This window comes from Danio aesculapii, chromosome 18, assembly GCF_903798145.1.
Source record: "Danio aesculapii chromosome 18, fDanAes4.1, whole genome shotgun sequence".
Lineage (NCBI taxonomy): Eukaryota > Metazoa > Chordata > Actinopteri > Cypriniformes > Danionidae > Danio > Danio aesculapii.
In genome coordinates this window covers 49,239,077-49,255,326 of record NC_079452.1, presented here as the reverse complement: position 1 = coordinate 49,255,326, position 16,250 = coordinate 49,239,077, and the positions used below count along the sequence as shown (strand labels likewise).

Here is a 16,250-nt window from a genome sequence, read left to right as displayed (position 1 = left end):
ATCTTTACAATTTTTTGGGTCCCCCTACACATTTTCGTTGCTGTCTGTGCTATTAGCAGTGCATTTCTTTTTTTTGTATTTACACTTGTACTTTCATGCATGTATTTAGTCAGAGAGTGATGTATTAATGTTTACTATTTGCATCTCTATAAAATCTAATAAACAATCTTTACAACTTTTCTGTCCTCCGACACATTTTCGTTGTTGTATGTGCTATTTGCAGTGCATTTCTTCATTTGCATGTGTTGTGAGTATTTTCATGCATAACAATCTATAAATACAATTAAGAAAAAGATACAATTGAAGAGTTTAATCGTTTCCCGAGTTTAACATTATTCACGTACAGTAACTGAATTATAAAAATGAATCGTAGTTAAGCTCACAAGTCGTACAATTTCTTTCTTGCTGAGCTGGCATCGCGATCCTCCACCCGCCCCAGCCCCATCTAAGCAGCAACCTCACGGAAAATACACACTTAGGCCCTGTTTACACTAATGCGTCTTAGATTTAAAATAGCATTATAGAACCAAAATGATCCACGTCCACACTGGAGTTTCATCTAGCATTTCTGAAAAGCCCTCCATTCACACTATACTGCTGAAAACACACATCACATGACCACACCCACGCAAACTCTGTCATGCTGAGCTCCAGAAGTCAGCATGTTCTTAGAACGCAAAACCTCAGAGAGCAGTGCACGTTGGGCAGTTTAACAAGGATCTCACTACAGTTGTTAAACGTCATATTGTCTCTGTCTAATGACTCTTTGGTCTTTTGAACCTGTGAGGTAACGTGTCACAGTGTCAGAACACTTTCGCTTTCACACTTGTACTTAGTAATTTTAGCGAAAACCTCAGATACTGTTGGTTGGTTCCTGTGGGTTGTGCACCTTTTAAGCAACCAAGTTTGTCGACGCCATTATATCGACACAGATACCTCTGCCTATTCAGGCCAGAGTCCCGCAGAAAAAGTGATTGACAGGTGATCATTTGTGAGTATCTTTATTCATTTATGATTTGTTTATGGGGAAAACAAAAATTAGGCTACAAAATAAATAGTTAATTCACTATGCGGACAATGCCATCGTCCAACGTGATGTTTCACATTAGACATTGTACGATGCCAAATTGATCGACTTCGCCCAACCCTACTTTACATTGGATATATTCTGCGATGTGACTATTGCGAATGATCATATTGCAATATCGATGCTGAAACAATATATTATACAGCCCTTTATTACTATATATTACTATATACTATATATTATATATCACTATATAATATCAACACTAACATGGTGTCATTATACAATTACTCGATAATGAAACTAAATTCAGTTAATACTATATCCGAATAAAAAGCCCGAAGTGTATTGACAAAGAAAGACGTGTGTCCAAATGACTCAACAAGGTGGGCTTTAACACACCTATGATTATATAACACCTTACAACCATACAGAGTTTCCACAGTCACAGTGTGAGGGCACAAAAGCACCCTTATCACACACCCAGCATTAAAGACGCACAAATCACACCTCACAATGGAGGCATCAATAAACAGGCCACATGCCATAGGAGCACATTAGACGCACAATAGTGTAAAGGCATGTATGTGTGTGAGCAGCTACAATTGAGAACACCGTAAAACCCATCGCTATGGCAACCATTTACCAAATGACCGTTCACGGGGTGCACAAGTGTTACAGATCCATGCAGATAGGAGAAGAAACACCATCATCCATCTCTGCTTTTCTCTTCATCACACATCCACACAATAAAGACATCGCAGTGAGGATATAATATCAGACATCCTTCTCCACTGAAAAAAGACAGAATCGCAATGCAACCACACTCAGCCGTTGCAGCATCGGCAGAAGAAACACAGAGACCAAACATCACATCACACACACAATAAGCTTCTCCTTCACACAACACCCAGGTGATGATCTGTACAACAGAAATAAGCCAATGGGAATGCTATGAATAGAGGGATCCTCCATTCTTGATGATAGAAAAGAGGGTGAAATCCTCCTTCATCTGCCAGCATTAATAATTGAGATGCTACAGCAGTCACACCAAGCACCACCGTCCATAACCAGTGGACAGATTCTGTGCCTCTTTCTGACAGCATACACACACACACACCGCCCAGCTGAGCCTCACAAACATGACGACACACACATACACTGCCTGAAAATGGCAGTGGAGGATACACACCCAAAAAAACAGAAGCGGCACCCTTTCTCTGAGCATCTCTCACCCTCATATTATTACCAAAAAAAAGGGATAGGAGATGAGTCTACAGTGTCTTCCCTCCCCCTCTCTCGCTCTCTACCAGCAGCAGAAGCGTCCCCAATCTCAGCCTTTCCCATGCTCCTTTCTTCTCTCTCTCCGACCCTCCCGGACGGCTGCTTTACTGTCTTACCTGCGGCTTGCTGGGAGGCTGCCTGTTCCGGCGGTTGGGTCTGGGCCTGGAGCGGGTGTAGTGCCTCAGTGTGTGGCCTTCGATGGGCAGGTCCATAGGGGGCTGAGGAGGTGCAGGCTCCGAGCGCCGGGGCTCTCTGTTGCTAAGAGCGGCAGCAGCAGCAGCGGGAGCGGCAGCAGCATCCGCCTCTCTCCTCCAGTAGGAGGGGCTTCCTGGCTTCAGCTGGCCTGCCGTGGTAACTGACAGCGCCGTCGCCAACGGCAACGACTGGGCCCGCCTCCTCTCCTCCGTTCCTACCCTGGAGACCTGAGGCACTCCTCCTCCTCCCCCTCCTCCTCTCTCCTCTAGCTCCTGCTGGGGATGTGTGGCCGCACGCGCCTGCTGCTCCCCTTCCACATCTAACAAACCTGCAGAGAAATAAAGGGACAACAGAGGGAGATAGTGAGGGTGGGGGGAGACGGAATCCTGTGTGATGTGTGTGTATCTACATAGAGATGAGGAAATAGATGGAGAGACAAAAAAGGAGTGATGGATCTGCAGATATGCAGCAAAAAAATGCAGGAAAAGAGGAAGATAAAGATGAACTCGCGGAAGGGTCAGGGAGTTGGAGGGGGCTGTGAGTCTGGCAAAAATCTTTTTGTTAACCATTAAAATCAATAAATTATATAAATAATAATAATAAAATAATATAAATTGCCAACTATTTACAGTTACATTTTGCATACTGGATGTATATATGAGCAATATCACACTCCTAGCAATGCGATAAGACTGTAGATCGGCACGGTTGGGAGGTCTGCCTTAGTGTCCCACCAGTGACGATATACAGCCATATTGTGATATTGCTTTTATACAACAGTTCGACAGCATAATTGTGTGTATAAAAAAGAAAACCAAACACAGAGAGTCTCAAAATCCTTTTGTAAGAGGAACTACTTTCTTCCGCCATTCATTGACATCTGCAGCTGACGTCAAAACAGCAGAAAGCGTTGCTAATTCACCAACGTCACTTCAGAGCTATGTTTGAATGATTCTCTAGCGTAATGTCTAAAGTGAAGACAAAACAGGGGATTTTGCTCACATTTTAAGATTATAAGGCTGAACGGCATGAAATGCCATCAGTCTAGAAAGATTTCCCACTATTTCTCTGTTGCAATTGGAAGATCACAAAAAATGATCCCTGAAAAAGCCAAAGCAGTGCCAAAACTGACAGATAAACGTTAAACACATTTCTTCTTTCTTCCTTTTTACTGAACTAGTCTGCAGAAACAAAAAAAGTTGACTTACTAGAAACAAAAAAAAAAGAGTGGCCAACACAAAATATACACATTCCTGATATGTGAGTCACACTCAATACACTACAATTACTATGGTATAAATACAGCACTACAATATACAAAAGAGACAGATCGACTCAGAAAGTCACTTACCAGTTTAAGGATGATTTGATCAGCTGTAGTTAGAAATTAGACTGTTTTTCTCCTCTAAGGGCTTATTATGCGGTCTGCTGCCATCTTGTAGATGGACAACGTCAAACATTTTTGCTCTGCTCCGTATGATAGGCTAATGGCCGCCGACACGCTGTCTCTTCGAAATTATAAATATTTAAAATAGGCACTATCCTTATAAATAAACTGCATAGTTGCAATCTAAACAACTACATTCTCAACTAAAAAAGCCTCAAAAGTACATTATGTTGTCCAACAGGAGCAATTTTTGTCAAACTGTAAAGTGTCCTCTCCTTGTCGCTGTATGTGGGCGGAGTAATACCAAAGACTATGGAATACACAAGACATGTCATTCATATCTTTTTGAATGGGAAAAGTGTATTGGTCAATCTGACCATGCCTTCTAGTACAGGAGCCAATCATCGATCGCTATACTGACGATACTCCGTGTGGGAGGGGCTCGGACCAGATGTGAGTTTCTGCAGATTTTGTGTGATTTGGACGTTTGGATATGAAACTTAAGGGACGTTGTTGTTTCATTTAATTGGTGATTCGTAATATTCGAAATTCAATCGTAAGCTTGGCAAACAGTTTTGGAGAATTTGATGTTTCCCAATTCAAGTAGAATGCCCGAGCATACTACCCGAGAGGCGTTTCAAAGATGGCCGTGAAATGACTTGCTTTGAAGGGACTTTGGTAATACACAAGGGTGAAGGGTGAAGAGGCTGTACGAGTGCTATTATTTGCAGAATATCAAATCAGCCAATCAGATTCATATATATATGAATCTGATTGGCTGCATATTATATATAATACTATATATTCACAATTTGTTTATATAATTAAACTTCTATAATTAAACCCAGAATAAATATGTATGCGGTTTTATTTTGATTATATATATATATATGATATATATATATATATATATGATCAAAATAAAACCGCATACAGGGACGTATGGGAAATAATTGTATCAAATTTTAATAGAAATATGTATTTCTAGATATATTTATTCTGGGTTTAATTATAGAAGTTTAATTATATAAACAAATTGTGAATATATAGTAATAATATATATAATATATATAATATATATATATATATATATATATGTGTGTGTGAATATATAGTAATAATACAGATTATATATATATATATATATATATATATATATATATATATATATATATATATATATATATATATATATATCAAATCTGAATTTACGGAATATAAAATTTTTATTTTATGCTCACCAAGGCTGCGTTTACCAGATCAAAACAATTTTGAAACATTAGTGAAATGATAATGTTACTAATTACTATCTTAATTATAAAAAAAAACAAGATTTATTTTAAAAAACATTTGAAACTCTACTCTAGTGTTTACTGTGACATGATCATCCACAAATAATTGTGTGCTTATTTAGTGCTGAAAAAATGTCTTTAATGCCATTTTTGACCAATATAATACACAATTGCTCCATAGAATAATACATTTTTAAACTTCAATTTCTTTCTCTTTTTTCTTCATTACTCAATGACAATCATCATTCCTCTGGTATGAGGAAAACAGAATCCAAGAACTGTGATAACAGGACAGGTATAGAAACAATAGATCAGAGGATGAGGAGGGTGGTGTTGGGCCGGGGGAGGGTTTCTGTCATGGTTGTAAGCGGGTGCCTCCTCCCTCGTCTGAGGGGCGCAGCGGTGTGAGAGTAACAGGGCTATGCTCCAGTTAGCTGTTGCCAGCAGTGTGTTACACAGCTGATTATATTTAGCAGAGACAGGGTGGGACCTCCCGAAATCAAACCCCCACTGTCTCAGACTCACAAACATACCACAGATAGACAACCAATTAGACAGGGAGGGGAAATCCCATGAGAGGGGGATCCCGCGCTCACAGGCAGGACTTCAGAGCACGCTTTTGATATCACATGTGCACCACTACTACAGTACAGTACATCACATGCTCACAGATAAACACACCGGAGTGTCAGTAAACCAGTTTAGGTGTGCTGTAGTAAAAGATATGACCTGACCAATCATGGCTTCGCAAATCAGTGAGTATTGTGCAATAATGACTACAATGCAACTCTCTAGTTCTCTCCAAATAAAATTAAAAGCAATAATCCCGATTCATTTTAAATATTATAAGTACTGTATGTAGACAAATTTGATGTTTTTGCAAATTTTAGAAGTAAACTAAACTATTAAAAGTGTAAACTACTAGAACATATACTCTATACAAATGTTTATATAATAAATAAAGTAGTACAAGCTAGTGTTTCTATTTCAGTTGTTCTACAGATCTGTAGTAAAAAAGTTATCATTATGCTTCAGTTTTGATAATGTTTGACACACAGATACTATAATTTCATCATATCTTAAACTAGTTTTGTTCCTTTTTTGTTTGCTGACTATCAGTTTAAGTGCAGGTGATACATTGTTGCCAGATATTACTACATAAAACAAAAGCAATTTCTCGAAACCTGCACCACAATAACCTAAAATCTTACATTTTACAAATTAGGAACAGAATAAGGAACAGAATTTAAAGAGATAGTTCACCCCAAGATGAAAGTTCTGTCACATTTTATTCCCCCTTCACTTGTTCTAAACCTATTTAAGTTTATTTCTTTTTTTTAACACAAAAGAAGATATTTCGAAGAAAATGCCATCAACATCAAACAAGCATCAACAGCCTGAGATATCGAGACATTTGTGTTGCCCATTACATTACAAACTACAGGAGAACGCAAATTCTTCAGCAGGATAGCGCTCCTTCTCATAAGTCAGCCTCCACATCGAAGCTCCTGAAAGCAGAGTAGGTCAAGGTGATCCAGGATTGGCCAGCCCAGTCACCAAACATGAACATTATTGAGCATGTTTGGGGATGAAGGAGCAGGCATTGAAGATAGATCCAAAGAATCTTGATCAACTCTGGGAGTCCTTTCCAGAGTTTGCCGGTCCAGATGACTTTATCAATGAGTTATTTGAGTCATTGCAGAGATGTATGGATGCAGTCGTAGTCATACACAATATTAATTATTTTTCCACTGCACCATGACTTTATATTCTGCACTGTACATTATTTCTGTTAAGTGAAAAGACTTTTGTCTAAGTAAAGTCAGACCTTACTGTCCCAATAAAACAATTAAAAATCAAGGCATGATCATATTTTATTTTGATGAAATAAGCCTAATCTAAGAGGCATTGATACGAAATGATCAACTAGAAATCGAGTTAATCTTTGTTGTTCCTAAAACTTGAATAGGCAAGTAGTGTATGGGTGTTAATAGTTACAGTATTTTGAAGTCATAAAGGTTTATAACCACTTTGAGGTGTTATTGAGGCATTTTGAGGTGAAATATTCCTTTAAAAGGTCATTCAGTCCGCATCTCAAGTCCGCATCTCAAGTGTCATAATTTAAAATATTTTTTTATTTATATAAACAATATTTTTATACCTTTAAACTTTTAACGTACAGCTGGCCATGTGTGAATATAACATTGTTTTTAGTGAAAAGAGCAAAGATAAGCTTTTAACCTCTTCTGTTCCGACATCATTGATGACTGCATAATTAATCAGACCTGAACACGACCTCTGATCTGAACAGCTGTGGTGTGTAAAGCCACGGTTTGTTACAGCCAATCAGCTTTCAAGTAACACGCAGCTATGATGTCACCAGCGTAAATGCCATCCAATCACATGTGATTGAGGAGTGCAAAAGCAGAGAGAGAGATTTGAGAAAGAAGCACTTGTCGGCATCAGGACTCAAGGGACTTACTTTTGATGGAAGGGGCAGGACGGATGCTGCGCGAGTGGAAGCTGTTCCTCCAGATGACCGGGACGTACTGTGGACATGCAGAGACATAAACAAATGTGAAGGCATACAACGTGACTGAAAATCAAACTCGTGCTTTGGATTAATGAAACAAGTTGAATGCTGATTATAACTGATTATAATAATGTTATTCTGATTGGATTTGTCTGTGAGCGCACATCATCAACTAAATAGCAAAAGTGGGGTAGTGACAGGGTGTTAATGGAGATGTTTCGAGAATAAGCATTTAAAGTAAAAAGAAATGTAAGAAAAATAATAAATCATATAAATAATGAATTAAGAATTATACAATAATTAATAATACACAGTTAAAATTATTATAAATTAGAATTATTAGCCTCTCTTTGAATTTTTTTATTATTATTATTATTATGTTTTTTTTGCTTTTTAAATATTTCCCAAATTATGTTTAATTTTCACAGTATGTCTGATAATATTTTTTCTTCTGGACAAAGTCTTATTTGTTTAATTTTGGCCAGAATATAAGCAGTTTTTAATTTTTTAAACACCATTTTAAGGTCAAAATTATTAGCCCCTTTTTTTCCGATTGTCTTCAGAACAAACCATCGTTATACAATAACTTGCCTAATTACCCTAACCTGCCTAGTTAACCTAATTAACCTAGTTAATCCTTTAAATGTCATTTAAGCTGTATAGAAGTGTCTTGAAAAATATCTAGTCAAATATTATGTACTGTCATCATGGCAAAGATAAAATAAATCAGTTCTTAGAAATCAGTTAGTAAAACTCTTATTTTTAGAAATGTGTTGAAATTTTTTTTCTCTCTGTTAAACAGAAATTAGGGAAAAAATAAACAGGGGGGCTAATAATTCTGACTTCAACTGTATATGTAACATATGGATCCAAATGCAGCTTGAGACATTTATTAATGGTGCAATAAGAGATCTAGAAAAATGCTAACATTAGCCTGACAGCACTAAAAAGTCATCTAAAGCTACAAACAGGGCCTAATTTGTGCCGGAAAAAGCCGGATCCAGCACCCCTGAAAAAATCTGATCCGGCACCCCTGCCCCGCCGCGCTCTTCACTTTCTTTCGCAAATCCTCGACCCTCTTCATTTTCACTGGCTACAACTCATGAATGTGCACCAGACAATATCACTAAACTACATTATGTAACATCCACGTTTATAATACAGTAGTATTACGATGCCAAACTTGTAATATAAGGTAGGTTGTTGGTGTTTGTGTGCAATTCTCTGTCTAAACCGCATTTGTGAACATGACAAAATCCTTTCTGCGCAAACAATGTGCGTAATTACATTTTATGACATGAAGTTAGGACAGACTATTGCAATGTTCGGGCTGAACGTTTTGATTGGACGAACCTTTTTTGGTCCTACATCTTCCACAGAATATCTAAACACACATAACTATATTTGGACCACATCATTTATTTAATTTTTGCTATCATGATGTGAAGAGACTTTTAATCAGCATAACAAAATTTGCACCTTCAAGTCAAAAAAGCCAAGATTCAGACATCAGAGCAAAAACACAGAAACAGCTAATATATCGCACACAAGCAACATTCACTGACTGACAAACACTGACTGAAACAGAAGGGTTTAAATACTGGGCAAATAAAAGGGCTGGCAAGAAAAATGGGTTAACAAGCGGGCAGAGAGAAGGACTCACTGGGGCTACTAAAAAGGGTAACCATGACAACTAACATGGGTGTGGCACAGAGTGAGCACAGAGATAAACAGAAGCCAGGGAAAACACAAAAACAACACAGGGAAAGCAGGACTGTGATAATATAAGTAACATACTATACTATAATTACAATTTATGTACATTTTTACTTATTATATAAATGTATAGAACCATATATAGAAAAAAGTCTCAAATAAATGACACAAAATTAGCTTGAAATAAATCCATATATTAATAATATAACATAGTTAAATAAATAAATACAAAATAAAAGACCTCTGATAAGACATCTCAGATGTTTAGACAAACCTGTTGTGTGAAAGATTATGTGCATTTTAGTTCAGTTGCATCTACACTGAATGAACTCTGATGTTATCAAATTTCTGTATGATGGGGTGATCTGTGCCTCAACCTCCACAAACTGATCGGTATGAACTAAATCAGTGTTTCTCAACCACGTTCCTGGAGGACCACCAGCTCCGCACATTTACCATGTCTCCTCAAACAAAACGCACCTAATTCAGATCATCAGCTCATTAGGAGAGACTGAAAGAGCTGTAATGAGTGTGACAAACAAAGGAGACATCCAAAACATGCAGTGTTGGTGGTGCTCCAGGAACGTGGTTGAGAAACATTGAACTAAATGACCCTTTTATGATAGGTGTGACCCTTTCACAATTTCAATGGGTATAAGCAAAACAACAGCTGAAACATCCGATAGAACTGTCCTGGTGAGCCTCGTAAACACAGAATGGTTTGTTTGAGGCTAGTGTAAAGTACTATCCCTCAGACAGTATATTGGGTTAAGTTACTTGAGGACTGACGAGTTAACATCACTGCTGAGGAACTACACTATTCACTGTCTTCAATAAAGTTTTCTCCCCGTAAGAACTTTGGACAACTTACTTATTTTATGTATTAGAGTCATCTAATATATTGGCGAGCCACCCAAGAATGCTTAAGCCAAATACAGCAAAATCTAACATGTGCCATCCTGCTATTTGCTGGTCACTGTAAGCAGTTTATTAATCTATTATTACATAATTATATGTATATTTTTCATATTATACATTTTATGAAAGGAATAAACCAGGTAAGAATGTGTTATTTTGATTTAAAAATACTTAATGCTATATTATTTAATAATCGCAAACCCAAAGGTTTGGTTTTGTAAATATTATACACACGTTTCCTACATTTGTATGATGTATTACTGAAATCATAATTAACATAATATTGTAATCGCTACTCTAATCAATTACTTTAATGTATTTCTGTAGTGGCAAAGCTTAACGTTCTTTTAGTACATAATCCTTCAGAAATTACTCTAATATGCAGCTCTGTGGTATAAGAACATTGCTAATTTTCTTATTTTTCCTAAATTAATTCATAAATAGAAAGTAAAAAAATACATAATAAAAATATATCGTAGAAGAAATAGATGTAATTACCACTTTTGTACAACTGAATGCCTACACACAGAATATAATTATTCTCTTCTTTAAAAAAACAACACAAATTTAGTGCAAGAGCAAAAATAAAATCACAAAGCAAGAGTCTTGAGTAAGTAACAGATCAGAATGCTAGATATAGGAGTGGTGCTCTGTCCTTACATCGTCTGTAGGGAATTCATGCTCCATCACTCTGAGCTGAGGAACATTGGCCTTGATACTGGAGGACTGGGAAAACTCCCTCATGTGCTTGTCCTGAAAGCAAGCAAGACACATGTTGCACGTCATAGACACACACACACGCGCACACACACACACACACACACACACACACACACACAATTCCCAATATGCACAATCATGATTGCAAGCACTCACCAACTTTTCCTGGGCCACAAACAAATCCTGATGAACTTCATTAATTATGCTTTCCACCAGAGACACACTCACGGACAGTTTTAGTTCACTGAGAGAGAGAAAGCACAGTGAAAATATAGATATTTTAAGGAAATGGTACTGTTATTTATGGGTATGCTATCAGAGTATTTTTAAATAGTATATTTGTATTAATCATGGACATACATCACAATATCTCAAAGGCCATAATAATGTAATATGTGGCGGGAGCAAAATCGGTGACATAGCGCGAATCTGCTAGTGGAGTGATGATGCGCCGGTTTCTCATTATTATTCATAGCAGAGTTTTCTTATCCTATGAGAAGACCCTGCTTCTTAATTATTCTGAGAGCACGTGCTTTCCGAAGGCAAAGCACACCCGCCAAGCTATGAGACCCAATGACTGGGTGAGACTGTGTCTGCACACGGCAGGTTTCGTATGTGCTTGTTTCCATGATCCACGTGGTTTGTTGCATGTTTTTTCCCATGATGCTGTCAGGGCCGATACAGCAAAGTTGTTGGTTTGCAGCAAGCATTTTTGTCGAGAAAGCTGTACAATAATTGTAGAATGGCAGACTTTGTTTTTTATCAGTTGACTTTGTTACCATTCAGACCATTTGTTACCATTATTTATATTGTTTATATAAACACGATTATCCTCATGATGATATAACAAATTGTGGTTATGCGTAGGCCTAAATGAAATTATAAATAACAAATGTAGCAGGACATTAAATTACTTACTGTTTATTTCTTTGCATTTTAACTTTGTAAACTATAAAATCATGGGTCTCCTCACGGTTTGTGTCTCATCTTGTGAGTCAAGTGACAACAGTTGTTCGCTACCCTCTTTCTCTCCTGCTCTGTCGGCCACGCCCATTCCTCCCTCTGCTCACAGCGTACCACGCCTATCTCTGAGCATTTTTTGAAAAAATTCTGAGACTTGAACCGAAAGAGGGGGGTTTCATGGTCATTTAATGCGCTCACCTAACCCCACCCCTAACCCTACCCCCCACAAGTGTTACCAAATTGGTGGTTTTAAGTTTATTTTTGCAGGTAAAAAAGGACATAGGCTGGTAGTGAAATTCGGAACGTAGGTCTCCCCCCTCCACTTAGCGTGATTCTGGCTACCGTCAAACCCCCCAAACCTCCCCCCTCACTGAGCGTGATTTCCAGATTACTGGTCTTTCTGCATTTTGGCGGTTTTTGTATAGTTTTTGGGCTGGAATCAGTCAGCTACATCTGGCAACACTGCTCCCCACAGTGACATCACTTGCTCTATTAAGTGCTATGTGTCTGACATTGCATCACTGAGATATGCAGTCTCAGCTTAGATCATGAAGGCTGCATCCAGATACTATTGGAATTTATCACTGATTTTACAGTTGTTTAATAGTATTTTAAATTGTGATTTTATTAGTGCTCTTAACAATTATGCTAGCAAGTGGTTGTTTCCGGCTAAAAAGTATGGAACAAAATTGTAACAGTTGACAAACAATACTATAAACAAATCAGTTTTCTGTTATGTAAAAATTGTAACTTGTGTTTAGCAAAAGAAAAAAAAAAAGGTGTTTTTTTTCTCAGAGAACTGTTTTTTGACATTTTGAAATGTGAAATGTGTAGAATCCCCCATATACAGTATGGTAATTTGTCCCACCTGAGCTTGTTTCTGATGCTGTTCTCTGCCTCATGCATTGTGTTCTGAATGAAGTGTGCAGCCTGTCGGGTCTTCTTGGCCACTCGATCTGTCAGTTGTTCATTAACACTCGACCTCTGGACGACTCTGGGACAGGTCAGCTGTGCAGACTGCAGCATCGCCGTCGCCAGTTCCTGGACAACACAAGAAAACCCTAATTTTTACTAAATAGAGCTTCACTAAAACAATATATATACTCCACTTTCTATCCATACTTTGAGCTGTGTTTGCAAACACACCCTCAAAACAATGTTACTAAATTTCACCTGGATGTCCTCGGTGATCTCACTTTTGAGGGCTGTCGCAGCGTCATTGAGGATGCACTTCAGCATGTGTCCACTAGACGGCGCTCTGCCCAACTCATACAGGGTTGAGAAAGACTGAAGGGAAAAGGCCAAATGTCAAACATCAGGAGAATATTTGTTTAGTCACATCACACAAGCAAAATTAAAGCATTATTACATTTTGTGGAAATTTAAAACAAACAACAAAAATATATTGTGGTTATTCCACCGTGACAACCCCTGAAAAATCAGGGACTAAGGAAAATAAATGTATGAAAAAAGATATTGCATGCAGTGCATTTTCATATGTGTCTTAACATATTACACTCATTATTGTGTGATTTTACTAAATGTTTACTAACATCTGATATTACTAGATACATACTCACAAAATATTAAAATCTATTAGTATCTATTACAAAATGCTATATACATATTAGTAAATATAGTTTAGTAATATAATAGAGGATGTTCTGGCAATTTTTTTACCTTATTACATATAAATGATAATATATTGATGAAACCTAGAAAATGTTTATATTAATAAGGTTTTAAAGAATAAATCTCAACATTTATCCACCTAAAATTCATAAAAAGATCAAGTGATATTTAATGTTACCAAAAAAAAGTATATTTAAAGGAAATTAACTTTTAAACTTTTTTAATTAAAAATAATATTTATTTAAATTAATAATAATAACTAAATAAGTAAATTGTTGCAAAAAAAATCTTTACACTAAGAAAAAATCTGTTTACTAAACAATTATTTGGGGAACTAATATTAGTTCTTCTACGCCATCATTATAATAAAAACCCCATTGGAACCGTTAATTTGAAGAGTGTAGAATGATTTCTGAATTCAAATTTTATTTGTGTAAGTGTAATGAGTACATGAGACTTCTGTCTAAAGATTTAAATGTATCAAATGATTAGTCTTGAATTTGTACTATTGCAAAGCATGTAACCTCATACACTTATGGCTGTCTTCGCATGTTGAAGTGCCTCCTCAGCAAGCAAGATATCCGACTGCACTTCTTGTATGTTATAGCAGGTTAAAGGATGCACACTTTCCTGTACCTTTTTACACAGATCCTGCACTAACTGAGCACAAAGAGAAAGAGGTAAACAATCTCATTATGAACTTAACCCTTAATATGCAGAACTAAAGGGATCGTTCACCCAAAAATTATTTTGTTATAAATTACTCTGCCTCATCCAAACCTCCAAGACCTTCATTCATCATCAGAAGACAAGTTAAGATATTTTGGGTGAAATCTGAGAGATGCCCAATATGGTCCGGGCAATGGTCCTGACTCATTCAAAGTCCTGAAAAACACAGCCAAAAACTGTCAAAACAAACTATGAGTCTTCAGTGGTTCGAGAAATACCGCTACGAGAATACTCGTCTGCATAAAAAAGACTTTTTTTAACAGTTTCTTCTCCTCAGTGTCAGAATATTGCGCATGAGAACACCGTGCAGTACACTATAAACCCTAATGTTGTCATTACTTAAGTAAAGTTGGCTGAACACAACTTAAAATTTAGCATTTTGATCCTATCACTTAAAAATATGAGTTAATTTAACTTATGTACCATGAAAATGCATAAACTTAAGATTTCAAGTGTAGTGAGCTCAAAATCAAAATTAATCCTTTGAAAAAAATAGGTCATTTTCACAAATGTAGTTTTGACTGTAAAATTCTAATATGTGCAACCTTTTAAGTGCAAGGTATTTTTTTAAATCAGAAAACAAATGTCTTCAGGTATAATTATTCATCATAATGTTAATAAATGACTAATTATTGTTTTGTTTCAAATTTATTTAAACATTTTTTCATAGTATATTATTACACACACGCATGCACACACATGCATATAAAAAAAAAAAAAATATATATATATATATATATATATATATATATATATATATATTGTAACAATGAAATGACTGTCACTTGTTTTTTTGTTATCCTTGAAATAAATGCTGTTCTAATGGAACTACAGGGGGCTAGAGGGCGCTGGTCAGAGACCTAGAATGTATAATAGGTGAGTGGGTGAATGAAGAAGAGATTCAGTTGTGGTAGAGGGAACGCATGGTTCCTTGGAGCTACTTCAAACTGTTTGTAATGTGAAGTCCTAGATGGGAAACCTTGCGTTTTAAGCTCAGCCTAAGGATTTCCTTACTGCCCAGATAACTGAATGTTTGGAAAATATATTGGTATGCTGTCTGAATAAAATTTGACATTTTGACTACCATCATTTTGAAGTTTCAGTCCTCAAAAATCTGCAAGTCATTAAATCAACACAAACGTTGATCAACATATTTCAACGCATTCGATGTTTTTTTTACTCCAAATCAGTGACCTTTTTTTGTTTGTTTGTTTTTTTACACTTAACTTGGGCAAAAGACCATCCAACAGCTAAGACATTTTTGTTTTGTTTTTTATACTAGATATTGGGGGTTTCTTAACTTTATTTTCGGTACATTATTCTGTAATTCAACATATTTTCCATCTTAGAAATAAAAAATATATATGCATAGGAAAAAAAGTACTAAGCTTGGTGAACTGAACAATTTAGGTATAGTCTACAAAACCGGCAAGTTAAATAAACTTAAATATGCAATTTTGGGATACTCCATTACTCAATTGAATTTACCCAATTAATTTAGTTCAGTCAACTTATTAGGGTTTTCAGCGTATTTCAGAATACCCACATGTGACTTTTTATATTGGATACAAAGCACAGATTAATCTGAGGTGAATGACACTAGCACAACTAAGCATGACCTGCATAAGGAACACACCAATCTCATTAACCTGCACAATATACTGACACTGAGGAGAAGAGACTGGGTCATTTCTGTTTTAATCGAGCCCACAAATGTAATCTTATATCTTGATAATATTCCATTTGAACCACTGAAGGCAAACATATGGTCTGTTTTGAGGATGTTATTTTTGGTATTTATTTAGATTTTGATTGAGTCACTGTTGTTTATTGATGGATAAAAGAGCTCTCAGA

The 16,250-nt window shown here is 36.5% G+C and overlaps 1 protein-coding gene across 2 annotated transcripts in view; it reads right to left on the bottom strand.

Moving 5' to 3' along the window:
- The window catches only part of carmil2 (capping protein regulator and myosin 1 linker 2), a 136,092-nt gene that overhangs the window by 31,670 nt on the left and 88,172 nt on the right, over positions 1-16,250 (bottom strand). For both annotated transcript variants that reach the window (XM_056478253.1, XM_056478254.1), the window contains 7 exons: positions 14,199-14,327; positions 13,209-13,322; positions 12,904-13,076; positions 11,229-11,316; positions 11,013-11,105; positions 7,668-7,734; positions 2,428-2,834 (listed from right to left, as the gene is read on the bottom strand). In XM_056478253.1, coding sequence (XP_056334228.1) covers positions 2,428-2,834; positions 7,668-7,734; positions 11,013-11,105; positions 11,229-11,316; positions 12,904-13,076; positions 13,209-13,322; positions 14,199-14,327 — 1,071 coding nt within the window. The remainder of the gene's footprint in view (positions 1-2,427; positions 2,835-7,667; positions 7,735-11,012; positions 11,106-11,228; positions 11,317-12,903; positions 13,077-13,208; positions 13,323-14,198; positions 14,328-16,250) is intronic.